General features: G+C 32.2%; 2 protein-coding genes across 9 annotated transcripts in view; one reads left to right on the forward strand and one right to left on the reverse strand.

Annotated features, from left to right (window-relative positions):
- Nucleotides 1-17,278, forward strand: part of LOC130895717 (nucleosome-remodeling factor subunit NURF301) — a 74,110-nt gene extending 56,832 nt beyond the window's left edge. For all 6 annotated transcript variants that reach the window (XM_057803216.1, XM_057803211.1, XM_057803214.1 and 3 more), the window contains 7 exons: nucleotides 2,740-3,022; nucleotides 7,654-7,846; nucleotides 11,232-11,462; nucleotides 12,023-12,228; nucleotides 13,551-13,746; nucleotides 13,830-13,914; nucleotides 16,699-17,278. In XM_057803216.1, the coding sequence (XP_057659199.1) occupies nucleotides 2,740-3,022; nucleotides 7,654-7,846; nucleotides 11,232-11,462; nucleotides 12,023-12,228; nucleotides 13,551-13,746; nucleotides 13,830-13,914; nucleotides 16,699-16,904 (1,400 nt within the window). In that variant the 3' untranslated portion in view covers nucleotides 16,905-17,278. The remainder of the gene's footprint in view (nucleotides 1-2,739; nucleotides 3,023-7,653; nucleotides 7,847-11,231; nucleotides 11,463-12,022; nucleotides 12,229-13,550; nucleotides 13,747-13,829; nucleotides 13,915-16,698) is intronic.
- An 8,762-nt stretch (nucleotides 17,279-26,040) lies between these two features.
- Nucleotides 26,041-27,226, reverse strand: LOC130895727 (zinc finger Ran-binding domain-containing protein 2). Of its 3 annotated transcripts, none has more exons than XM_057803234.1 (2): nucleotides 26,969-27,226; nucleotides 26,041-26,891 (listed from the first exon to the last, which is right to left on the reverse strand). In XM_057803234.1, the coding sequence occupies exon 2, from the start codon at nucleotides 26,883-26,885 to the stop codon at nucleotides 26,259-26,261; it is 627 nt and encodes a 208-aa protein (XP_057659217.1). In that variant the 5' UTR covers nucleotides 26,886-26,891; nucleotides 26,969-27,226; the 3' UTR covers nucleotides 26,041-26,258. The 3 variants fall into 3 exon arrangements, with proteins under 3 accessions (XP_057659217.1, XP_057659218.1, XP_057659216.1); XM_057803235.1 differs by having other exon boundaries at nucleotides 26,958-27,146; XM_057803233.1 differs by having other exon boundaries at nucleotides 26,043-26,891; nucleotides 27,083-27,180.

Here is a 27,226-nt window from a genome sequence, read left to right on the forward strand (position 1 = left end):
GCGTCTTGATCAAGTTTTGGGTTAAATCAGACGATTCAACTATTGAAACACATAGTAAAGTATTAAAAATGTGTGGTGACGATTCTATGAGTCGTGCACAAGCGTTTTGTTGACATAAAAGGCTCAAATGGTGTGAGGGTACGCGCCGACACGAACAAGCAGTGTGAACGCGCCCTAAGCCTCCTAGATAGTAGCTTAACGGTTCGAATGATAGCAGACGAACTAAATATCAAGGCAGATTTGGAAACTGTGCAAAAATGGTTCCAAAACATAACAATAACGAAGCAGAAGACTGCTTGGATCAGGCAGAAAGTATCCTAGGTGCTTTTGAAATATGTATCCAGTGCAATCTAGAGAGGAACTATCGCAAACAGGAGATCATCATCCTATCCGTTAGTCAAGCAGTGATTAGATCTTTATGCTCCAATATTATAAAATCCAAACTCGTTTACGATTGCCTAGAAAAATAATGCAATGAATTTCGGCACACACCGGAGCGAACGGAAATGACATAGCTGATAAGGTATCTAAAGCCGTGCGTGGAGCCCGAACCCTTCTGTGGTAACAGCAACAGAACCCTAGAAAAAGTATTGGAAAAGAAGGTAGATAGGTGTCAACCTACAGGCGCCGAGACAGGCAAAGACACTCCTGGAAGGCTATGACTAGAGAAGATCTGCTAAATGTATCAACTTAAGTAAGAACAATCTACGAATACCAACAGAATTCCTATCAATAGACACATAAAAATGGTAGACTTAGCAGATAATAATTTTAAACACTCCAAAGCATTATACCTGGGAGCGTAAGAAATGGAGAGAAGACGGAGATCTCCGACATTCTGGACTTCCTGAAAGGAATGGGGTTAACATATCGGCTGTAAACACTGGGCTCTCAAGTATTGCAGCAAGAATGGGAGACACAATAAATCCTCTGAGTGTAGTGTATATGATACCCCAATATCTACATACATACGAGGATGTATTGATATGTAGTTAGCCTAGACCAGTTCCATGAATAAGCAAAATATCGGGTTACCATAGCAACGAACAATAACTTATTAGAAGTGTCAGTGTAAAGTTTGAAGTAAGTCAGAAGTAAACCGGAGTTTACTCAGTAACGCAATAAATTAAAAGAAAAAAGGTGTCCACTGAAATTGTGAGCCATCATCAAGTACCTGTATTTAAAAGGGTTAAGAAGTAAGCAGATTTACGAAGATATGCTTAATGCCATTGGTGATCAATGTCCTTCGTATGCGACCGTGTAAAACTGGAGTGCAAGCTTCAAAAGAGGTAAATTTTCCATTGAAGATGATGACCGATCGAGGTCAGTTTCTGAGTAGAACAATAACTGGAGATAACTATTCGACATTACTGACCACTCTACAGGAAAAAATTAAAGAAAAAAGACGCAGAAAGGTATCCAAAGGTGTTTTGTTTTTGCAGGACAACGCGCCTGCACACAAATCTCACGTTGCTATGCAAAAAATTTGTAATTTAGGGTTCTAATTACTGTAACACCCTCCTTATTCACCAGATTTGGCTCCATCCGACTATCATATCTTTCCCTATCTGAAAAAAAGTTTAAAAGGTTTAAATTTTCTTCCAACGAGGAGGTAATAAAAACTGTGGAGGTCTGGTTTACAGAGCAAAGAGAAACATTTTTTTTAAAGGTCTAGAGACGTTGCAGGTTCGCTATAATAAATGTATCGAATTAAGAGGAGAATATATTGAGTAATAAAATATTTTAACATTGAAATTTTGTTTGGTTCTATAGTAGGCTAAGAGTGTTTCAATATATCCTCGTATATTGTTTTATTCCCATTAATTTAACGAAAGATTGACTTTTTGATGGTTGATGTTTTTCCATAAATTTGATTTTTTTCATTGTTGGATAAATATGGACCTAAAATGCATTAACAGAGTTAATGAAACATTTTATACTTAGTAAAACAATTAAGGAAAAGTTACGTAAATATTATTGTGAAAAAGATCTGTTCCAAGGAATGATTTCTAGGTGATTTTCTGCTTCTAAAAGTTGACTTTAAACTAATGCCCTTCTATAGTCGGGCCAGTGAAGCTTTCCCGGCTTTGCTCCATTTTAGTAGGTCCACACGAATGTGCGGACAATCTCTAAAGTCAGACGCAAGATTTTCAACTTCTGACTGCCGCAACCGACTAAAATAGTTCCGTAATCGCATTCTAATGGATTTCAGAAATGATTGATAAAGTTAAGTTATATTTCAAAAATCTGGTAGATGGGTACGCGATTGCTCAATACTAATTGAAAGCTCGCTAGGCTTAATAATTCAAACGAATATTTGTATATTTTCGAATGTAATCCAAGTGATTGTTTATATATTATTATATTAAAGAAACTGATGTACACGATCATACAACAGAATCAAAAATACATTCAAAACAATGATTTCTATCCGAAAAACATTCTCTCAAAAAAATATTGTTTTATCACGAAAATTTCCATTCGTGTCCTGTTGTTGCAGAAAAATCTGCCTACTTCATACACTATATTCACCAGATCTGATTCCTTCCGATTACTTTATAATTACAAACATAAAAAAATGGCTTAGTGCAAAGCGGCAGATGAAGAGGTATTATACGGCACTACTGAAATAATAATTTTTGGTTGATTTGAAAAAATTGGAAACTCTCTTCACATTAAAGTTACTTTTTAATTGAAAAGTTAAACCTTCATTTATGTATCATTTTACTTTTACTCTAGCTATAAAAACTGCTTTAAAACAAGAAAACCTTAATCCCGAAATCGAAGAGAAACTTCTTCAACTTCAGAGGTACCAGGAAAGACAAATGAAACACGAACCAGAAATACCGGCCTCTGTTACTAAACTGAGTCAACCAATAATTAATTCTAGACATCCGAGTTCATCAAGAAAACGACCATTAAGTACATCCAAAAACGATGATGCCGATTGGGTAATGGAAACGCCGAAAAGGAGCCGACCAAACCGAATCATTGAAGTTAAAAAAGTTGAAGTTGAAACTCAGTAAGTAGCAATTTGTATTTCTCATTCATTCATTCATCAAACGTATAATTACTCATGAAGATGAAATTGCCATTATTAAATGTATAGTTAATATTACGAAGTAAACCCTGGATGTTACAAAGCGTGGAAAACAACCTGGACCGCGCAACCTTGGTTTTTAGTGTACTTATGGCCATTAGCGAGAAAGTATCTGTATCTGTGCGCAACGCATCATTATAACAAAGATAATCTAAAACCCGCGGAAATTTGTCCAAAATTTCTCGAGCCCTTCGGGGATGAGTGCCTCTCCAAGACTTAAGTTGAAAAGGCCTAGAAGTGGCAAAATTGCGTCATGCGTTCCGGCCCAGAACAAGGGTTACCCATGGGAACGTCAACCCTGCAGAAAAACTCATTTTGCAATACCGATCACTACTGCCGATTGGGTATCAGAGTAGGAAATTTTGAACAAAATTTCAGCCAGATGGGTGCCAAGACTTCTGAATTTGGTATGAGGAGGAAGGCAACCAAAGACGTGACTTAGCACACCACTACATTTTGGAGAGTAAACGCGCTTCTATGGACCAAACAAGACGAAGGTGCGCCAATCAAAGCGAACGGATTGGATTAGGAAACACTGGAACTCTTTTTAGTCCCGATTTGTCGTCATGCGACTATTATTTATATGATCCATTGAAAACTACGATTCGAAAACAATGCTGAGGCATCCGAAAGCTTTCGAAACAATCGTTACACAATAAATGTTCAACCTTCGCTTCACCCTTAACTCTTCTTGAAATCAAAACATTTATGGTCTTGTCACGTTGTCACCCACAACTGCTACCGTAGACGAAAATGTTGGAAAAGTCCAAGATCACGTTTTGCAAGATTGACGTTATGTGGAACATCTGAAAAATGTTTATTCGGATAGTTTACAAAAATTGGAAACTTATATACAGATGTCGAAGAAAATTATGTCGATAAATAGATTTTTTTACAGCAAAGCAACTTTTTTTCATTGAAAAGTCACTTCCTCGTACATTTAAAAAATTAAAATCATAGTCACGTAACCATTTCCCAAATTCTTATTTATGTCACAAGTATTATTCGATTGCTTAGTAAAAAAATTATTAACAGTAATTGCATAAACAATAAAAATCTATTTTTAATTTGTTGTGCTTTTCCATTGAAAACCTATATCAGGATCGGTGAATTTGGTGAGCCCACCAGTTTTAAAAGGCTGAGACAGGCAAAGACTCTTCTGGGAAACCATAACCAGAGAAGATCGAGGCACTGTCGCCTCAATGGATATCTGAAGAATATTCTGTTTCACAAAGGACGAAACCTCTACCCAAATTCTCCCGAAGTGTGAGATACTACAGAGCTCCAGAGCACTACATCCTGGGAGAGTAGGAAATAGCAGACAAAGCTATCTCACATTCTGATTTTTCGAAGAGAATCAGCTGTAAACACTGGGCTCTCCAGTATCGCAGCAAAAAAGGGGGACACATTTGGGTTTTGTTGTATATGATACCCCAATATATATACATAGGGCAGACATCTCAGTATTTGGAAAATAGACTAAAAGATCATCAATACGATGAAAAACATAAAACTGCATGAACGAACCACGAAATATCAGAAAAACATAAAGTCAATTATAAAGATTCAAAAATTCTTGGAACGGAATATACGATAAAGAGAATTTGTAACTGTCCATTCTGATGTTGTATATATATATATATTGTTATGGTATGAATATATCCAAAATAAATTATTAAATAATAATAAGATATAAATAAAGCAATAAGTTCAGTTCTGTTATTCGGTTACTTAGAGCAGTTTATCACAATAAAATAAATAACATTCTTTATATTAAGTTTTGGCCAACACTATATTCTAAATTATTATTTAATTTTGACAAATCCTGTATAATTAAAGAATTTAATCCATAAATTGACAGATAAAAACAGGAGCACCAACTTCAAAAATTTGTGTGACATACCAACATAAATTTTAAGGTTATAAATGATAAAATATAAAAATTTTGACAACTGCAATGATAAAATAAATAACATAGGAATGAAATAAATACAACAAAGAAATTATAGAATAATATTATTTGAATAAAGTCACAATAATTTAAAAATTTAGAAATGACAATTTATTAACTAACTTTTAAAATAAATATCATTGGTTAAAAAAAAAACAATGAAGAAGAGAATCAACAAGGAGAGAAATTTTTTTTGCAAGAGAAAAAAGAGTAAAATAATTTTAATTGAAATTTAAAAAAATTAAAATCTTGATAAAAAAGGCATAAAATATTCAAAGGATTGATAATTAATAATTGTATAAGTGTAGTAATAAGAAATTAGTGAAAACAATTAAATAAAGTGAAATAAGTGAGAATACTCACAAAGGAACAATTTCCAAGATAAAGAAGTTGTGAAAAGGAAAAGAACAGGAGTGGAACTACAGCGGAGTATCTGTTTATTCTGCAAGGCCGTAACAATTTCCAATTAAAAAAAAAAAAACTGTTCTATTAAGTTTAAGTATTTCTTTTAGTATATAATATTTGAGTTCACATTCCATATAATTTAGTTTTATGAGTGTAATTATGAGTATGAATGAATGAATGAATGTTTGTAAAATAAAATAATTGTAATAGCTAGTTAAGAAATTGTATATTTTGAATATTTTATTCATTATAAAGAACAGACCCGGTCTTAAAACTATTATAATCTGACCTTATAACCATAACAATTTATCGCAATAAAATTTTTTAATTTGACCTCACAATATAATACCCTGAGAATAAAAAAAATAATAATAACATAATAAAATAAAGAAATTCAAATAATTATTAATGGCGCCCAAATTAAAATCTGATTTTATTTAAAATAAAATTTATAAAAATAAACATTACACACTATAATACCATAACAATATATATATATATATATATATATATATATATATATATTGTTATGGTAATATATATATATATATATATATATATATATATATATATATATATATATATATATATATATATATATATATATATATATATATATATATATTGTTGAAAGTTATGGATAGGTAATCGTGATTATTAGGTTTTATATTTATAAATGAAATACACAGTGGTTAACATTCATATATTAAGTCTTTATTTAAAAGACTACGTTTTCGAGAAGCGTCCTCACGCTTGAAAGAGTCGGTTTGTACTAACTAAAAAACTAATAATAAAATATTTACAATGAGGTCTAAGCCTCTCCTTAAGAATCGTAAAATTACAGATGTTTTACTAAAATATATGCATTACTCCGAAAAGTAAAAAAAGGGTCCTTTGTGTGACTCATGTGTCCGGGGTCATAAAACAGAGGTAGGACTTACTTTTCCTTTTCTAAAATATCTTTCAACTAAATGTTAAGTTTCCTTAAACATAAAATCTAAGCATAATGTTAAAATACTAAAATAAAAAATAATTTGTAAAATAGGATTCAATTTTGCTCAGAGAAATTCAACATATATATATATATATATATATATATATATATATATATATATATATATATATATATACATTGAAAAAATAAAGAAATACAAATATGTATAAAATTAAGAATTGAAATTGCCCCAAATACATTTTATAAAATGAAAAACTTCTTTCGATTCAAAAACTTGAATAAATAATTTAAAAATAGACTGATATAATAGAGGCACTTACTTTAAACAAAGCAATAATGAAAAAGCTGAAAGCCTTTAAAATATGGATATTGAGAAGAATACTACGAATATGATGGACAGATTGAATAGCAAATGGCAACACAAAGAGAATTATAGACTATCATAAAAGCCCGGAAACTAAAGTACTTTGGTCATGTAATAAGGGGACAACGATAAGAATTCCAGAGATTGATTATGCAGGGAAAGATAGAAGGAAAGAGAAGTATAGGACGACGAAGAATATCATGGCTGCGAGACTTAAGGAAGTGGTTTATCTGCACGTTAAATCAATTGTTTAGATCAGCTGTGAATAAAATACAAATAGTCATGATGATCACCAATCTTCGTCCGAAGATGGCACTTTAAGAAGAATATTCACTGCTACCCGAAGGATCTATTGTGTCCCCCTTTCTTTCTGCGATACTGGAGAACCAAAATTTGAGTTGTAAAATTAAGGAAAAAAAGAAATTTTGATTTTATTTTTATTTACATACTCATGATGAATTATAAAAAAAAATTATAACAAAAAAGACCTAAAATCAAGAAAATTTAGAAACATAAACATATCAAAAGGTCTAAAAAATTAATAAATATATGCATAAATACAACTGGCTTAATGTTAATTTTTTTCTCCTAGTAGATTACAAAAGTTGTTTATCCATAGATTAAAACAACACATCGTTATTGGATTTTTCTTTGTTTCATTAGCACATACTAAGAAAGAGTTAAGATTCATAGCTAAAATCATTTTGTGAAAATTCGTTGCAATTTTATTATGTTGGATGCATTTAAGGCTCAATCTATCTTATTTACACTTCATTTGGATCAATTAATTCTACTGTTAAAACTAATCTACAGTTTAAAAAAAATGATATTTATACAATTTCAAATAAGTTGGTATTATTATATTAACTGCATTTTAGTCCAGAACCCGTTAAAGAAAAAATCGTATCCCCCAGAAACAAAGTGAAAATTAAAGAAGTATCGGAGACAGAAAAGAAAGTTACAATGAAAACAAAAATATTGGTTACGTTATTTAGACATAAAGAAATGTTGAAGAAAGATATACTCAGGAAAAGGGCTCTCTTAGAAAAGGAGTTGCAGTATGAAATTCAGGTGAGACAAATTCTTTACTATTTGGCGTCCAATAAAATCGATCCACCCTATAAACAATAAATTTTTACCCTCTTTATTAAAAGATAAATCGCATAAGACATTTTTATAGTGAGGTTTTTTTATTGTAAGTACTTAAAAACAAACTAAGTTAAAATTGCACAATTTTTGAATGAAAATGTATCAATTATTAAAAAACTTGACTCAATAACTAGAATTGCCTCACTGTGGTTTTATTGCAGTTTTAATCAATCGTATTCATTTTTTTAGGAACTTTTGAGGTTCACCTTCCTACTCCTCTTCAATGCGGTTTCCGGGAGCTAATTTTTGACCCTCACGTTTCTCTTAAGAATTAAAGTTAGGATTCCTTGCTGGTTATTTCATAACAGTACTACTGTTACTATTACTACCTCACTTCTTTAAAAAAACAACGTGTTGTACTACATGTTATTCTAGCATCTCTTGGATGTATTGTGTAGACAAATTGCCTAAACAAGGATTGGATACGAACTGAAGATCATTTTTTTCTTGTGAAGAAATTCAGCCACCAACTTCTTCCAAAAGGCTTTTCTGAATACAAGCTTGTATAAATCTTCTTTCCTGTCTACACTATAGTTTTTTACGTATGTAGGTACCAATAAAATTTATTTTACCCTCATATGAAATCAGTAGGGGTTGAAAGTGTAGTCCAACTCACTTACACCTTTACATCAGTCAAGTAGTCAAGTGTGTATTCTTATGATAGCCCAAAAAAACAATCATCTCGGTCTACAGCTCACAGTATCTAAAAACTCTTGGTATACTTGCCTAACTGTTGATTGAATTAAATGGCCCCGAATTGGTGAGTCAATCCAGCCTGATTCGGTGCTACAATTTAAGACTGAGAGGGGATAGTATCCATTTTCACAGACAGTTTTCATGGTAAATTTCTAGTCAATAGGTCATTGAGTCAACAAGAATCTTCAATTTATTACTGAACAAATCAATAAATAAACAAAAATTAACATTATGGAACGAGGTTGTCCAAATTTGCCAATATCGTCCATAAAAGTTCATTTTGAGAAATGTGGGGTATATAAAAATGAAATTTATAGAACAAACCATCAAAAAATACGGTACTGAAACCTAAAGAGTCGGGCGATTGGTTAAATTGTATATTGATAGAGGTAAACAAAAAAAAAACTATAGATTTTTGTATGCAAATGTTTTTTTATGGAAAATAACAAAAGACATCTCGGCTGCTGGAATTGCAAAGATGTGTGGGTTTTTTATATACTAAAAAACCCTTCTAGCTTCTCAACAGACAGTATAAAAAACACCGGAAGGTATTAATTCATCATACTGCTTGGACTTGTCTTGGTCTATGTACTAGATTTTTTATTTTTGATTTATTATCTGTGTCACCATACTAGATAGGGCTTTCCAAACTTCCTCGCTACAATATTTTTTGGGGACAGTAAGCTTCCGATTTAATGTATGGTAAGCTTTACTTTCCTCCTACCATCTTTGACTTGCAAAAAAAGTTTGCTCTGCAGTAACTTTGACATTAAAGACAAATTTGTGAATCTGTAATATTATAACAAGACAAATAAGCCGTGAAACGTCCATGTCCTGTGAGTAGTTGTCTCAGGTGATAATTATTGAGCCAAATGTTAATATTAGGAATTAATTATTTTCTCCAACTACCTTTGTCATAGTGTCTCATCTTCTTGGTATCTTTCCAGTGATATATCTCTCCTTTACTTTAGTTACATTATCTTCACCATAGGTCAAGCTTCTTTTCCTTACCAGTAAGTCTATAGGTATCAAGTCAGCTAATAGTACTACTGCTTCCATTGATACTGTAAGAAATGCGCTGCAGATTCTAATGGCTAGTTTTTTTCGAGTTTTTTGGGCATATTGCTGTACTTCTGGAATCTGATTCCATGAGGCTAACATGGAGATGTGAACTTATTAAGGAGTTTTTGCTTTACCTTTGAGATTTGATATTGAGTTGTTCAAGGCCATCGCAGATGCTTCAAGTTTTTTTACAAAATATGTCTTTCCACAGAAGTTCCCTGTTCCATGCAGACTTCAAGGTGCTCTTCATTTCTATGGTCACCTGCCTAATAGTCTCTTACGGTCGACCATGAGAGTCCATGAGTTCAGCTTCAATCTTCCGCGAGGTTTAAATTCATTTCTTTGATACACTCCGATATCCTATGTATTGCAATATCTGTCTGGGTTGTCAGTAATTCTTCTGATGCTTAGGGGACTACCACTGCGAGATCATCAGCATAAAGGATTTTGTCATAATAGTTCCACAGGACTGGAGCTAAGATGGGTACTCCATATGTGATTTGCATGTTATGTTTATGACAAATCGAGCTATTATAAAAGTAGCTTTTTACCAAATGTTCTGAATATGATGATATTCTTTTGACATGGAACTCTTTTACAAGCCTCATCCATGTATAGAAATACTTAGAAAAAATAGATTCAGTATTATTATTAATATTATACTAATATTATTTATCTTGCTTCCAAATGTTCTTGATTTTAGGTGTTTTCTGATTTAAAATTAGTTTCTTTTATAATTTTTTAAAGATAGAAGGAAATTTTTAGAAAATTATAAATTTAAATTAATTTAAATATAAATATAATTTTAAATCGGAAGAGACCTAAAATCAAGAACATTTAGAAGCATTAATAGATCAAAAGGTCTAAGAAATTGAAGAAATTTATTATCTATTATTGAACAAAAATAGATTGAAATGTCTAAATGAAGGCATGAAAATATTGAAAAATCATATTCTATCATTATATAAAAAGTTCTCTTTTAAAAGGTAGTATCAAATATTTTCAATCAACCATAAAACTGGTTAATTCAATTTTCAGCGGTTTTTAAATTCATTTATAAATTTAAAATAACCGCCTTTTAACAGCTAAAACTTATTTTTCGATGCGCTTGCGCTCTTGAACGTAATTATGACGATTTCCGTCAGCCTCTTGTTGCCTTCATTCATTTCTCGCTCATCTTTCGGTAAGTCGACATTTATTGAAGATTTTTTTTGTCGTATTAATATTTGAAATATTTCAAATTGAAATAATAAGATACAATAAATTCGTACTACTTTGTGCAATTCAATGTAATATTAAATTTAATAATACGAAATTATCCAATAATCTGATGATGAATAACCACGTGCTCACCTTTTGTATAATTTCTTTCCAATTAAGTGTTTTGTAACTAATTTCGCATATTATGATGATTCTATACATTTTTGTCTTCTTTTCCCGTCTGAAAAACGATGAGGGAAATTCAATGTTCTGAAAAAAAAATAATTCACACAATTTTTGGATGTACCATCTGTAACAATATGTTATTGTAATTGTTTTTTCTATTTAGCGAGAGGTAACTGAAGAATTGGCCGCCCGTACAAAAATCGAAAGAACAAAACAAGATGAAGTTCGAACTGGAAGCAGTAAAAGGAAATCTGCCCCTACAGCAACCACCGCCGCAATTCCTACCCCGCAACCGAAAACATCCTCTAGGCATAAAAAGAATCCGAAGCAAGTGCCTCAAGTGTCGCCCACTATAACGGCCACTCATTCCAAAAGTCATAATAAGAAAGAAAAGGTTGGTAAAATGCACGATTTTAACATGTAAAATTTCATTTTTTTTTGTCAGGCCCTACAACATTCTGGACTGACCCTAAATTATGGTTACAAGATATTAGAAAAAACATGGTGCATCACACTTTTTTCTTTGCTTTTTGAGAGAATACATTTAATTTTTACTGTCAGTTGGAATATTTTCCTGAATATTGAATTTAAATTTGAGCACACATTGAGCAGAAACATATGCAATTGTAAAATGTGTCCAGCTCAATCTTGAAAGGAAGTATCGCAAACAGGAGATCATCATCTTGACCTGTAGATAAGCAGCTATTGAGGTAAGGCATCACTGCAGGATGCTAGATAATCCCATGGAGGTTTTATGGTAAAGGTGGATATTGAAGGGTTAATACATCCTGTACACAGTGAAATGAAGCCATTTTCTAACTGACTGCCTATTAGAAATAATGCCTTTCTCAAAAGTTGCGAGAGAAATTTTTTCATCTTTTTCAATTTTATCATTACAAAATTATTTTATCTTCTGTTTTCAAATGGCTTACATGATTCATCTATCCATTTTAGGTTTATTGCATCTGTAGGACACCCTATGATGAAACTAAATTTTACGTCGGTTGTGATCTTTGTAATAATTGGTTCCATGGTGATTGTGTGGGTATAACGGAGGAAAATAGCAAATCATTATCGGAGTTTATTTGTAACGAATGTAAACAAGCCAGAGATACACATAAATTGTATTGTTTATGCCAACAACCGTACGATGAATCACAGTAAGTATAATTAATAATCTAAGCAATGCATATGGTATATGTCTGCGAGGGTGCCTTGTTAATTGGGCAAGGAGTTTTAGAAAGTTAGTTCTAAAGACTCCTAATCACACAAGGCTATATAATTACCTTGTATAATCCCAGGTTGTATATTTTGCTTCACTGATTCATGACAAGGTAACAATATTTATTAATATTCAATACATTCTGGAGGTCTTATTTTTTGTTAAGAGTTAGCTTGTTGCGTATACATCCTTTTCTTCTTGGTTGTCTGGACATCTTAAAGTGTGCGTTTTCCCTGCCTTCGGTTTATCATTTCCAAACTTCTTCGACAAGAAAAGATCTAATATGATTGGTTCTTTGCCTTCTTTACAGATGTCCCCAATGTATAAGTCTGATTTTGCTTATGAAGTGCGGATTTATCGTGTCAGGTGGTGTCCTCTTGGTTGATTCGGAAAACCTAGGATCTTTGAAGAAATTTTTTTTGTGTTGAAATACTCTAATACCGTTAGGCTTAGGTTTTCATTCAAACAATCATTGTTTCTACTGACATTTCATGTAAATAATTTCATTTAGCGTTGGTTTCATTAAAACCAACCAAATTCCTTTTGTTTGTTGTAGTTCTTATTTTTCATTTTGGATTTATATAAGATGTCCATATCCATGAGATTCCATTTTCGCTCTGAGGACTATATTTTGTTTTTAAAGGAAATCGTTTCTGTTAATACTATAGTTAACCCTCATAATTTATCAAGTGAAAAAAAAATTTAAATTAACTATCAGCAGTTTATAAAAAAGACAAAATTTCATGTTACAAATAACAGCTATGTGTTGAATGCGACAATGTTCTAATATTTTCGACTTTATTAAAAGTAAAGTCTGCTTCAATAAAAATCGCCATTATTCCGATAAATCACTATTAAAGGAAGAAATTGAATTTGTTTATTCATATTTCCCGTTTTAATCAATTACTAGTTGCCTAGATGAATCATGTGTTTTCAGAAATACAAAAAAATATATGTTTTAATACATAATAAAATTTCCGATGTTTGCTGTATATTTTAGTTTTTTTTTCATTTGTATATAATGTCCAAATCCAAAAGATTTTGTTTCGTTATCTTTATTTTTTAATTTTTAAATTCAAGAAAAATCAGGAAAAAAATTATGAAATCGAAACTTGATTGTTTTAAGCCTCAAAGTTTTAAATTGCTAGAGAAAATGATGTATCATAGGGACAGTTTATGGCGCTCATTTTTCACTACTAGCCGTTGAAAAGAAATAGAAGTTGTAAGCTTCAATTCATAGACGTTTTTGTGTTGTTTTAGATTTTATATCTGCTGTGATAGATGTCAAGACTGGTTCCATGGTAGGTGTGTGGGTATTTTACAATCCGAAGCAGATAATATCGATGAATATATTTGTCCACGATGTCAAAGGAATAATTCCGTCAATTTTGCCAATATGAAAGATTTACAAGCTAAGGATTTTGATGGCTTAAAAAAACTCATCAAGCAACTACAAGTAAATATATATTTTTTTTCAATTTAATTCATATATTTCTACTACAGTTTGTGATCAATTAATTTTGAATTGCTGTTCTTTAGGTTCACAAAAGTGCTTGGCCTTTTATGGAACCAGTGGATCCAACGGAAGCACCAGATTATTATAAAGTCATAAAGGAACCTATGGGTAAGTGAAAATTTATATGTGTAATAAGGTTTTTGATATAGTTTATGGTTAAGTAAGTAAGCAGTGTGTTATTGTAGAACTTTTTGGCACTCTACTTTTTTCGGGTTTCTTCTACAACCATCCATCTTGGAGCTAACTGCTTACCATTATTTGGTATTGTGATTTTAGAGTTTCCTGCCCACTGTTTTAATGGTGGTTATGACCTTCTACCTTTTCAGGAATAAGCAAATGACACTGCCACACCTCGCGTTTCAATAAACAATTCATTATCTTTGGAGACCGAAGGTAAACAGTTAGCAGGGGTTGGTTTAGTAGTGGTGGTAATCAGTATGAATATCACAATCAGTTCCAGAAATTCCAATTTACTTTTGCAGGTGTTATATGAGGGTTTTGGTTCTTTCTGTACCTCTCATTTCTTTGCAATTTTCCTCAATTATCCCGAGTTTTTTTCTTATTACTTATGTGGTTTATCCATTTTTTTTCTTGATCATCCCTTTAGTTTTTTATTGAAGTTTCTAGTCTCCAAACTACTGAGAGATGTAATAGCTACAGTTTTGGTTACACCAAAAATGGGTTTTGATGCTTTTACTGATCCCAGTCGGTCAAATTTTAACTTCTTATCCCTTCTCGTGTTGTGGATGAGGGTTTGGATCCAACTGGTCTCTTTTCCCTGTCTTCAGCTATCTTCCTCAATTCTTCTTTAAGCTTTCTTCTTTTTGTCTACTGTGGTTTCCCAATTTCTTGTCTATTTAATTTTCCTATTATTGGTTTTTGTTTCATTGCTTTTCCAGTATTTCAAACTTTATTTGCTATTTTTCCTAATAATCGTCTAAGTTGTTCAATTTCGTAAGTATTAACTTTGTTTTCAAAGCAATTAGTATGAATATCTCAGAGAGATCTAGAAATTTCAGCTAAACTGTACCAATAATATGATAGCGATTAGCTTTGTTAGTTAGTCAATTAGTTAGATTCTGTCTAACTTTGCCCAAATGAATATGCTAGAGTGCTCTTAAGGATATTATAGTAAGTTTTGTATTGGCTATAAAAGCAACGCGCGATAAGTGGGAGAAGATAAGTTAAATTTCAACTTTGATGGCGGAGTGGTATATCACACGAAATGAGCCGAAAGTTTGCGTCATGATTCCCGATTTCAACTTTTGGACCGTGAAGTTTATACAATTTTTCTTTATGCGTTGGTCAAAACTAAGTACTTTGTGCAGGGACGAAAGTGTGTACTTTTGACTGAGGAGAAGAAAAATTTATTTATCCTCATTTTCTTCTTAAATCTTGATTTTTGAAATAAATCATTGAACTTTGATACGTTATTCTGGGCTTTTGGTTCACAACTATTAAAATCTGAATTTTCATTTTTCTCGCTTTAATTGTTACACAAAAGCCATGTCAAAATTGTATTGTATTGCAAGGAGAATTACAGTTTACGATTTTATTTCGTTCCACTGTTCAGACACCTTGCTAAATGAAATGATTGATTTGTATCCACGAAATTATTTGAAATTATTTTCAGATAGTAGCTTGAAGCAATCGACAGTCATTTATTTAATCAAAGTTATTTTAATGCAAAAAAATATTTGGGATTTTACTTATTGACTTTTATACAAGAGTCAAAATCAACTGAATAGTTTTTTATGGCATCGGTGGTGTTTTAATCTGTAGATGAAAATACCAACGCATAAACTGGCGCGGTTACAATGTAAAAATTCGTAACACTTTCTAAGATTTGCTAAAAACATTCATTCATTTTTTCTATTTTCATCTCCTACCTCCAACTCAAGTTTCATAAGATGTGTTGAGCTCCTTTACCTTTAGGATTAGTTACACAAATATTCACAGTTTAATGTAAATCAAGTCAATAGAACTACGCTCGTGAGCAAAAAAATCTGAAACAATGAGAAAGAGTTATAAATTAACGACAAAGAAAATTTTAAATTCGTAAAAATAATAATTCATTTTAAATTAACCAATAATATTTAGTTCCCTCCCTCCCCTGGTTAATTTTTTTACTCGATCTTGTTCATTGCTACCTCATTCTTCAGTGAATGTCATTTTGAGGTCCAATTTCGTGACTGGTGCAGGATTTCTAGCCCGAACTTTAGAAAAGTTCATCCCATAAATGTTCGATAGAGTTTAAGTCCAGGCTATGCTCTAGTCAATCCAATGCTACTGTACAGAACCTGCAGTATGTGGGTGAAGTTTTCGTCGATGAAACTTACTAAAATTTATTCTACTTATAGGTTAGCTGTTAACCCCCCCTTTCTACCGCCAGCTTCAATAAAAACCCACTCGGTTTTTGCTTCTATTTAAATTCTCGCCCAAACCATCCAGTAACTTCCTCCAAATGCGACGTTTTCTTTTATGCAAACTGCACGATTCTCTCACCAGGTCTTCTTTAGATTCTTCTATCGCCAACATGCAGGCACACTTTGTTTTCGTCTGAGAAGAGAATAGAGCCTCATTATTTGTCAGTCCTATTAACGTGTTTTCTGGAAACTCTTTTTCTGTATAGATTTATTAAATTTCGACGTAAAATATTATATAAATGAGTTTAATCTTTTTTTTAAATAAGAGTATGTCTAGATATTTTTAATCTGCCTTAGCACCCTTATGTAAGTGATAAATGGATCCTATGACTACCATGTTGGTAGTCAATGTAATTTCACAAGCTTGTAAGAATAAATTTTTGTATGAATTTTTATTGAGTGTAATCTATGTTTCAGGTGTAATTTTTTGAAGGTAGCTTTAAAGATGTTTCTATTAATTTTTCAGATTTGCAAATGATCGAAGGTAAAATCAACGATCAAGTTTACACTAAATTAAGCGAATTCATAGGAGATATGACAAAAATATTTGACAACTGTAGATATTACAATCCAAAGGAATCTCCTTTTTATAAATGTGCAGAATCCCTGGAAGCGTATTTCGTCAATAAAATCAAATGTTTACGAGACAAGTTGTATGAAAATAATAAATAAACAGATTTTTGGAATAATTATTAAGATTCGAAGAAAGACTTTCAGCAGGTCTGAACGATCTCAGCTTTATTATTCATATTTTGTAGTATTCAATTGATTAATGATCTGCTAAAAGTCACATTTCAAAATATTTGTAAATATATATTAAAATATTTAGTTTTTGTGAATATGTGTATGAATGAAATTTTATTTTGTAATTATCTTTTGATATTGATTTTGTTATTTATTCGTACAAAGTATTTAATTAGATTTTTTAAAGTCTTGACAACTGATAATTCTATAATAAAATCATTTTAAGCTTTAAAATTTATAATTTTCATTCGGTTGTGTACATTTTTTGATAAATACAATATTTTAATAGTAATGTACCTTAACATAGGTTTTTGAATTTCTAATCCCAAAATATATTTTATGAGAAATATACAAAAAAGCAACTTCCACGATGAGGGTTTTTAAAAATCTATATGTGTAGCTTTGATTTCTTTGAATAATCACCACCAGGAAAATTACTTTGGGAAAAAGAAAATGTTACTTTTTTATGTTGGAATAAGAAGTCAAAGTTTTCATTGACCACTAGATAAGTGGTAAGAGGGACATTTAATATGATCGTGCAGAAGAGAGGCTTTTAGGAAATGAAACCAAATTTAGATAGTGTTTTACACATTGCTTTAAAAATAATAAAAATTACCCCACGAGCCACCGGTGGCTCGCGATAGACTGTTTGACGACCAGTGGGTTAAATTAAAAAAAGTAATTTTTGTTAAAATATACATTATCTTAATGTACAAAAATCTCAATAAACATAAAGATATTTTATCAGTATTCCTTGTTATTAGACGAACAAGTTCCGATTGATAGTCTTCATTGTTGTTCCAATGCGGATTTTTTAGTTTAATGCTCCTAATCCAAGATTGACTTAATCAGCATTTTTAAACTCTGTGTGATGTGAACTTTGTTGTATTCACACTAGTTTTATAATTTTTACCACATAAATTACAAGTAACATGATCTTATTGGTCTTTTTAAAAAATTCCACCCAACACTACTGCTGGACGACGACATGATTAGAAAAAAGTGAACAAGTCGCGAGATTGAGGTTATCGAAGTACTGATATCGCTCGAAAAACAACGGACAATTCCTATATGCAACGTAAACAAAACATAATAATCAACAGTGATAGACAATACAATTAATTTTCGTTCCTATCTTTTACGGTTTTGGATTCCAGCGACGACAGCTCTATAATAAAAAAATATATATTTTTCGATACTGGAAATTTTGTACATTGGATCAATATTGAATTAATAATATCGATACTTTTTCAGCAAGCCTACTTAAAAGTAGGAACATTTTCTGCCTCACTGTAAAGTTAAATTTACTGAAACCTCGGAATTACAACTACGCAATTGTCCTTTCCATTTTTGAAATAATTTTTTGTTTGGATTAACTCCTTTTAAACGCTTGGCAACGCACTGAATATTCACATGAATGGGAGGCCGGAAACATGTTACATGTCGTTTTTCACATTGACGGATTTTGATGGATAAACGATCTTTGTTGCTTGCTTGATCGAATCCAACCTCTAAGTAGTTAGTTTTCAAATCTCTACTTAGTCTATAATGCACTAGAAGAGGGGCGAATCATGCTTGGGTTTGATGGAAAAACGTTTCATGTTGGCAGCGCTCATACCCACGTTGTATGGTTCTGTGCGGTTTCATAGTGTTTGTTGTGTGAATTTGTACAGTTCGCGGAATTGAGTGACAAGAAGATTAAAATTATGAAAGCCAATCGCGGAAAGGATGATGTCGTTCCTGAATTGATTTCATCTTCAAATACTTGTTGGTTGTTCAGCGGATTTTGAGAAAGAATGATGTATTTCTCTTAGTCCTACGTACGCACATAACTTATTTCGTCAGTTTTACGGTTTGATGTACTATGGACAGTCTTTTATTCCTTAAATTCATCGCCACAGGAACCACAGAAAAGGCGTACCGGTAAATCAGATTACACATCAACACGACAGCGTCTTTTTATTATTCATTAAATGGAAAACATGTGTGTCGTAACACGTTTGTCATCACATCAAGGCGAATTCAAATTTTACAGCAAAAAATGAAAGATGGTTAGGTTACACCAAAAGATAAGGACACTCACTTGAACCGTCATCATGCGATCGATGATACAGTGAGAGGAACATTAGAGAGCACATTGACTCGTTCCCTATAGAAATTAATCATTATAGTACAAATGTCTCATATAAAAAATGTTTAGTCTTTATCTCAGTGTCTCCAAAATGTGTCGTTTAATCAAACAGATATACCCTGATAATCCAGCAAGTTCTACTTTGTAAGTAAGATTTTCAAAAGAGAGTTTAATGTGAGGTTTGGGACACCTCGCTCTGACACATGCAAACTATGCGATCAATTTTACGCCAAGTTAGTACTGTCTCGGGATGAAGAAGAGAGGAAATCGATCGAAGTTGACAGTAGTCTAGATCATTGCGAAACTTACCAAGCATATAAGACTCTCTGAAATGGATCAAAGTGCTTTTAAAGACATTGAACCACTCCAGAAAAACTTAAAAAAATCAATATAACATACGTCTGGATGAAGATAACTGCCGATGACCTAGTTTCACTGTATGTGAAAGACACAACATATTATGCCCTTAGATTTCAAAACAGGTGACGGTTTAATCAATGTGACGTCAAGGATCTTCCCGACCTGTACCCAGAACTCCTGCGGATATCGAAAGAGAAGAAGAAAGACCTTATGAATCAGTATCTTAGATTCTGACCAAGGGTAATTTATGAAACTATTCCATCAATTTAGTAGTATTTATGAGCAAGCTGAGTGAAGCAAAAGTTTGTTTTCTACAGTAACACTAGATTGTGTTCATTGTATTTGTTTATTTTCTGTCAATAAAATTGGTTCAACCGCTTCAATTTTATTCTTATCCCTCCTCCAATATACCATGTCTTTCATTTTTCTGTTGTTGAACACCAAAACTTGAATGAACATACCAATAAGTATGTTTTTGCAACTAAGTGAATTTTATTTAGTGAAAAAACGTTGTATGTTGCTGTTTAGTTGCCCATTGCCGCTTTAATTGCGTTTAGGACATCATTCACTCTCCTGTAAAATTGAATTTCCGCTATTCCTTCAAAAACTTCCTTAAATTATTTCTACGCAATAATTTTCCCTTTCATTCCTATTGATTTTATTTTTTTCCAGAGCATCATTATAAGTAATCTATTCATTTCAATTGAGATAGTATATATTCTGGAGGAAGACGATCTACCATTAGTTCCATTTGAATTTGGAACTAGAGATAGTATAAATTCATTTCTTCTCGTGCCCCCGTACATCTGGTTTTAATAGAAACCAGTCACTTTCTTGAATATTTCTTTGTATTTATTTCAAAATCATATGCACATTTTGAACAATGACGGTCGAACGCAAAATGCAGACTTAGGAGCTTTTGACTAATTTCAAGAGATGCAAAGGTATATAAATTTTTGCGATTGTCCGATAGATGCCGTTATAACCAATTTATTATGGGCTTTCTTCTTCTTACGACAGTCTCCTGCGGAGGTTGGCGATCCTAATGGCTATTATCGCACGAGAAACCGCAGCTCCGAAAATTTCTGTAGTAGTCTGTCCGAGCCATCTGCGGAAATCTTTCAGCCATGAATTAGGAGCTTTGAATGGTGTTAAATAGAGACATTTTAAATCTAATTGTATCAAAACCTGATAAACCGTAAAAATCGGACTAAGGAGATTTTGAAAGTAAGCAGATTTATTATTTTTAGTATTGTCGGAACCAACTATTTTATTTTTGCCACTACCATCTTTGGTAGTTGTGTGTGATTTAACACGATTAGATTTCTTTTTATAGAGTTATTTGTTCGTTTGTTTTAATATTTTTGACAGCGTTGTCAGATTTTTCTAGAGCGTTGTCTGACTTATAGTGACCTTTGTATCCTCTATCAAAATTTCGTCGTAAAAGTTCATTATGTTGCAAAAAAGATTTTCGTGATAGAAATACGTGTAACTTCACACGGGTAAAATTCAAGACTATTATTTTAATTTTTACCAATTCAATAAATAACCGAGTTGATCTAAACATATTTATTTCATGTACATATGAAAACATTATCCTTAATTTGAACTACCTTACATATTTAAAACACAGAAATTTTTATATTTAAAACATAATTACAGGTAATCTATCCATACACCACATTTATACATTATAAGTGTCATATATTGAAATTTAAACTCGTCAAATTTAATTGACACCTTAAGTAATAGTATGTACTAATATTAGATCTTAAATACTTTTTCAGAAAGACACCACATTGCTTCATGTATGATTTATGAGGAAGAGAACATCAAGAAAAGAATCATCATAAAATAAAGAAAGGACAGACAAATGAGTTTACGTACTAAGAACACGAGTCAGATGATGGCGAACACACTTTCTTTGTTTGCAACTACTGAAGGTATTTGAGAAAGGAACTAGAAAAGACTGTTGGTAGCATAACCCCTGATAATACCATCCAGGTGATGCTGCACATCATAGAATGATGGCAACTGGTACAAAGAGATAATACAAACGGTTGTCCGACATGATACTGAAACTGACATCGAACCAATGGAACAATCAGACATATACCTGTCAACTAGAAGTAATATCACCATCGTTCCTGATTGGACGCAGATGACAGAAGATTGCGGTTTGGAGGATAATGGCAATGAAAAGACTTATTCCGGTGCAGTGTCGCCGTTCTCAACAGCTTGGTTTGTCGTATTCAACAACTTGAATTAGTGCAAAAATTGAAGCCGATCGACCTTCCGAATTGTTTCATTAGACGTTGGACTTTTGACAAGCGTTCAAATGATCCACCTTTGATAAGACCCATTTTTGGTTTAATGCATTTGGGAAGATTAACAACCCGAAGAGATTCGAGAATTGTCACTAAATCCAAACAAAAAAACCGAGATGAGTTACGAGCTACTGTAGCGACAGGACGTTTGGATTGGTACACGCGTCTCTTGGAGGGTGGTCGATGAAAAAAGATACACGATCAAGTTATGCGTGAGACTCAATAAATCGTAAGATAGGACATTCATTATACTTCAGGCTTTTGAGGATGATTTGTCTCTCGAAATTCCAGTCGGAGAGGAAGCACAAGATGTTACGAGATAAGGTCGAAGACATTTCGAATTTCTGCCACCTGGACTCTTTACTGTTAAAGTTTACATCGAAGTGCTACAAAGATTAAATCGAAGGGTTAACCGCGTCAGGCCGGATATTAAGGATTTTTGGAAGCTCCACGTCCGCTCACTCGACATACCTCGCGACAGACTAACTGACAAAAAAACGAGATTTCCCAGACGGCTCACTGCCCCGATCTCGCCAAAATTCAAGAGATTACTGAAAAGACAAGAGTGCGATGCTGTGATAAAATATCGAAAAGTTCATACATAACCAAAAACACTAGAATAAATCCGGTCTCAACGTTAGTTTTCCTAATCTTTTCAAACGACTCAGAAAAGTGCACACTTAGAACTAAGGAGCGCAAATATTTTCATTTATTAAAAATGTGGTGCTACAGGAAAATGTTTAGAAGTATCTGGGCTGTAAAAAGAACTAATCAGTCGAGAAAGTGCTGTAATATTTTGTTGCTAGAAGGCTTATAGCCGTGGGAGAAGTAAAGATTAATCGCCTATGAGACAGTCTGATGAAAACAAACCAATCACTTCCACATATCGTTAAACCATGCCGAAGATCGAGAAATACGAAAGGAGACAATAAAAAAAGGAATAGAGACATTCCAAAGAGGTCACTACCCTCATGACTGATGAAACAAACAGATATATTGTCACACAAAAAATGTCTAATTATCATTTTGTATACAAATGATAAAAAATTGAAAATTTTAGGGAGTTTTCCACACATAGCACATAGTATCTTTCTGAAAAAAGAACGATTTTAAATTGGGAAATGTCATCGGATTTTCTAATGCGTTAATATACACAAGATGATATAGATGAAATAACCGAATAATTGGCAGTTATATCAAGTTCTTAGGTTATCATTTTTAAGCATGGTGATCTAAATATTATCGAATTTGAAAGTAACTTTCATAAGCATATTTGTAGATATTTAAAACTATTTAATAATCATAAATTTATCTACTTATTTAGCACGTTTTCAGTGGTGTATAGAAGACTTATCAAAAGGTGGAAATTTAACCCCTCAGTGCTAACAATCGTCACTTTTCTTTCTTTATCGAAGCAAATAACGCGCTAGTTGTTGCAGATTTTATTTAATTTCGTACCAAGTAACTTCTTGCACTACATAGATATTCTTGCTTGTTTTTCAGAAACGATATTTGAAAGAGAATGAAAATGTTTACAAAACTTATGGAAAGAGATAAAAAAGAAAGTTCTAGACGAATGTGGAGTTTGTACCCATGTCAGAACAAATGATCAATCTCTTCCCTACTCTTCGAGTCCAGCTAATAAAAAGGAACATACCTCCAGTAAAAGAATGAGATTTTTTCAAAAAATCTAATCAACACACAAAACATAAAAGGGCCACCACTGAATCTAGCGGGAGAATGTAATCTATAGAAAATGAACGCCACATTAACTGAAATGTTCAGACCAACTATGTCACTAATGCGAATTAAATTTTTTATTTGAATTTCTGAGATTCGCAAAGTAAATAATAAGTCTTCAGAGTACATGACTGTAGGTGAAATATTTCCAGAAATTTGATTTTAGTAGTACATCTCAAGCAAACCCGAGATAACGGTATAAAAATATTCGCTCTGGTCGGTGCAATGATTTATTGGGTTCTAAATATTGATATCCAAGAAAAGAAACTCTTTCTGTTTTATTTGAAATTTCGTGAAATTTGGAAGAGAAATCACCATTAACAATTGAGGCGATTCTTACAAAAACGTCCTTAAATTCGGATTTTGCGGTTTAAATGATTTCAGGAACAGAAAACCAGCCAAAAAATTCTTGCTTAACACAAACACAAAGATCAAGACTATATCAGAATTGGACCATCAATGATTGGAAATGGGTTCTGTTCTCAGATGAAACTAGAGTTAGTCTTAAATCTCAAGATGGACTTGAGCGTGTCTGTCAAGGTAAGGAGAAAGCTTTGCCCAGTGTAATATCTCTCCTAAAGTACCTTTTGGTGGTGGCTCTAAAATGTTTTGGGGAGGAAATTGCTCCTTATACGTACGAGACCAATATTACTTAGACAAAATTATTGTTGAACATGTAATCTGTTTGTTGGCCCTATTTTTAAGTTCATGCAGGACAACGCTCGTCCCCACGTGGCTAGACAGGTTATTGACTACTTACATGATGTCAATATCCTTTTATTAGAGTGGATAGATGTTCTATAGGATATGAATCCTATAGAACATCTATGGGACTATCTCAAAAAGAGGATTTGAAGTCTTGTCCCCTTGTTTCTAATCACAACCAACTCATAGAGGTCGTTATTGAAGAATGGGAGAATATACTGCAAGATTTTGTTGAACATTTGATATCAAGTAAGCCGCGACGCATGAATGCAGAGATAAGAAGTAGAGGAGGGCCGACAAACAAGATTTTCAAAACTAACATTTATAAACTTTATTATATCAGTATGAAAAAAAAAAATGATAACCACTGGCAATTCCCAGCTGAACAAGAAGGATGGATAATATTGGGGATCATCTGCCTATTCTGGGAAATTCAAGAAAACGATGTACACGATGTGTTGAATTCTAAAAAGAAAAGAGGACAAATGTGCACATTGTAACGATTATTTTGCTAAGTTTCCTTTTTGATTACATTGTATATATGCAATAAAAATGATATGTTGTATTACAATGCTGCTTTTATTATTTTTTTTTATTCAACGCAACATATATTTTATCTTCTCCATTATTTTACTATCACAAAATACTGTTTGGATACATACGACCCATTCACCAATACTATTGGGACAATATGACCCAATTATTATTTTTCAATAATCAATAAATATTTGATTAAATATTTGTTTTCTCCTGTCAAACTAAATTAGCAATAAATATTTTGTGCTATGAATTATTAAAATAAAACAAATTGTATTTAAAGTGTCAAGTAAAGATGTTCAGAAATGTAGCCAAAAATAGTTCAGAAACTGTAAAAACCTAGTGGCAAACCAAATAAAATGTCTAAACATCCTTGTTGGGCGAAGAAAAACATTTTACTCATTATTCAATTTCTGATGTTAAAAACATCATGTTAGTACTGAAGGGTTAATAACAGAAATGACAAATTTTGCCAATAAGAAGTTGTTAAAATGTGATATCATATAAAACAAAATTAAAACGGGGGTGTAAAATGCCCATATTAAGATGTTGAAAAGTTGCATAAATGACACAGGCAATATCAAATAGTATATTGTGCAACAGTACTATAGTTTTCTGCCATCCTACACGAAAATTGAGTTCATGATCTTTCTTGTAAGTCTTTTCGACATACATTTTCCATACACTTAATTAATTTTATAATCAATATTTGAAAATTAAAATAATTTTGTACAATTAAATTTTCTGTTAAGTATAAATTTGAAGTGTTATTCACACAATGGTGTGACAACAATCCAGTCATTATAGAATCTAATTATATTGGACAATATACTAAGACAACTGTCATCATTGGGTCAAAACTAAAAAGAAATACATTGAAGGAAGTATGTGAAAATCTACAATAACAACATGGAAGATGTATATAAAGTAAATTTTTTAATAAGTCCATACCAATCATGCTCTAGATTTAGTTTTAGTGAAATATTGGGAGTTCAATACAAAAGGCAATGGATCTGCATAGGATTCCAACAGAATATTAAGGAGTACTTAATTTTACACAGAGAATCCCCAAAATGAGGGTGAGTTTCTCAAGACAACACTAATGAAGACTTGATGGCTATGAAAATCTTTTTATTTCATATCGAAATCTTATCTTCTTACAGGTTTTGTCTATTCCAATAGATGTGAAAAATTTTGAAAATGTAATATATATATATATATATATATATATATATATATATATATATATATATATATATATATATATATATATATATATAAAATAGGATAAAGTAATTTTGAAGCAACAAACATTTTGAAAATCACTTCCAAGCTGTTGGCCCAGAAAGGTTTGAACAACTAATTAAAATTATGATTAATGGAAATACAACTTTTCAACATAATAATATTAAAAATAAAACATACCACAAATTGAATTGACCATCACACAATTATAAAAATATTCCTGTGAATGCTAAAAAATTACTTTTTGCTAATTGGGGAACGCGAGCGTGACCTAGATTTACTATTTTTCGAATCACTTACGTCCCCCCAATCTGAAAGATCATATTTTGACAAATCACCATCATCATCCTCCTCCTCATCATCTTCTTCTTCTTCCTCATTTTCTACGAGTTTTTCTTTTCTTATTTCGTTTCTATCTTCAGTTTCAGAGAGGTTACGTCTTTTCTTTTTTCTTCCAAATTCATCATATTCATCATCAGAATCATCTCTCTCTTTGTACTCAACTACACCTCTATCATTATATCCACCCCCAAATCCCGTTCTCTCTTCAACATCTCCGAATTTGGGGGCATTGCAAACATTACAAGATTGTCTTCTAGCCCAATTAACATTTCCACATTTGTTACATTGCCAATCATCAGCACTAAAAAGTCCTCTACTCTTTTCTGCAGCTGCCTTACCTATTTCAGTGCCTAGTTTACGTTTTTTTGTTGCCGCCAAGCTGAGAGATTTGCTTTTTCCGCATCTGTTACAATTACTTCTACGGGCAAAATTTAGGTTTCCACAATCTTCACATTTCCAATCACCTTCAATGGTATTTTTCAAACTAGGAGGTGGAGGTGCAGTTATCTCCGAATCTGACATTGTATCCTAAAACAAAAATTTATACAAGACTTATGATTTCATCAATTAATTTGCCTACACAAATTTTATTACTCATAAAATACCAGATAATGATAGATGCACTAATCTTGAGAAAAAAAATAATTTACGAGGCTATTATATCATAATTCATTATTCCAATCAATTGATCACTAAATCTTCCTTGAAGAACCTTATACCTTTACAAACGATAAATGTTAATAACTATCTAAATTGTCTTATAAATAACGAACTTCACATATGGAGGTGGTAACCAAGGAAAACGAGAGAAATGTCACTTGTCACTTTGTTTGGTCTTCTTTTTTAATGTCGTTAAATACGTG

The sequence above is a fragment of the Diorhabda carinulata genome, chromosome 6 (genome assembly GCF_026250575.1).
Source record: "Diorhabda carinulata isolate Delta chromosome 6, icDioCari1.1, whole genome shotgun sequence".
NCBI lineage: Eukaryota > Metazoa > Arthropoda > Insecta > Coleoptera > Chrysomelidae > Diorhabda > Diorhabda carinulata.

Coding starts and splice junctions, on each gene's coding strand:
- LOC130895727 (XM_057803234.1), bottom strand. CDS start 26,885: ATGTCAGATTCGGAGATAACTGCACCTCCACCTCCTAGTTTGAAAAAT.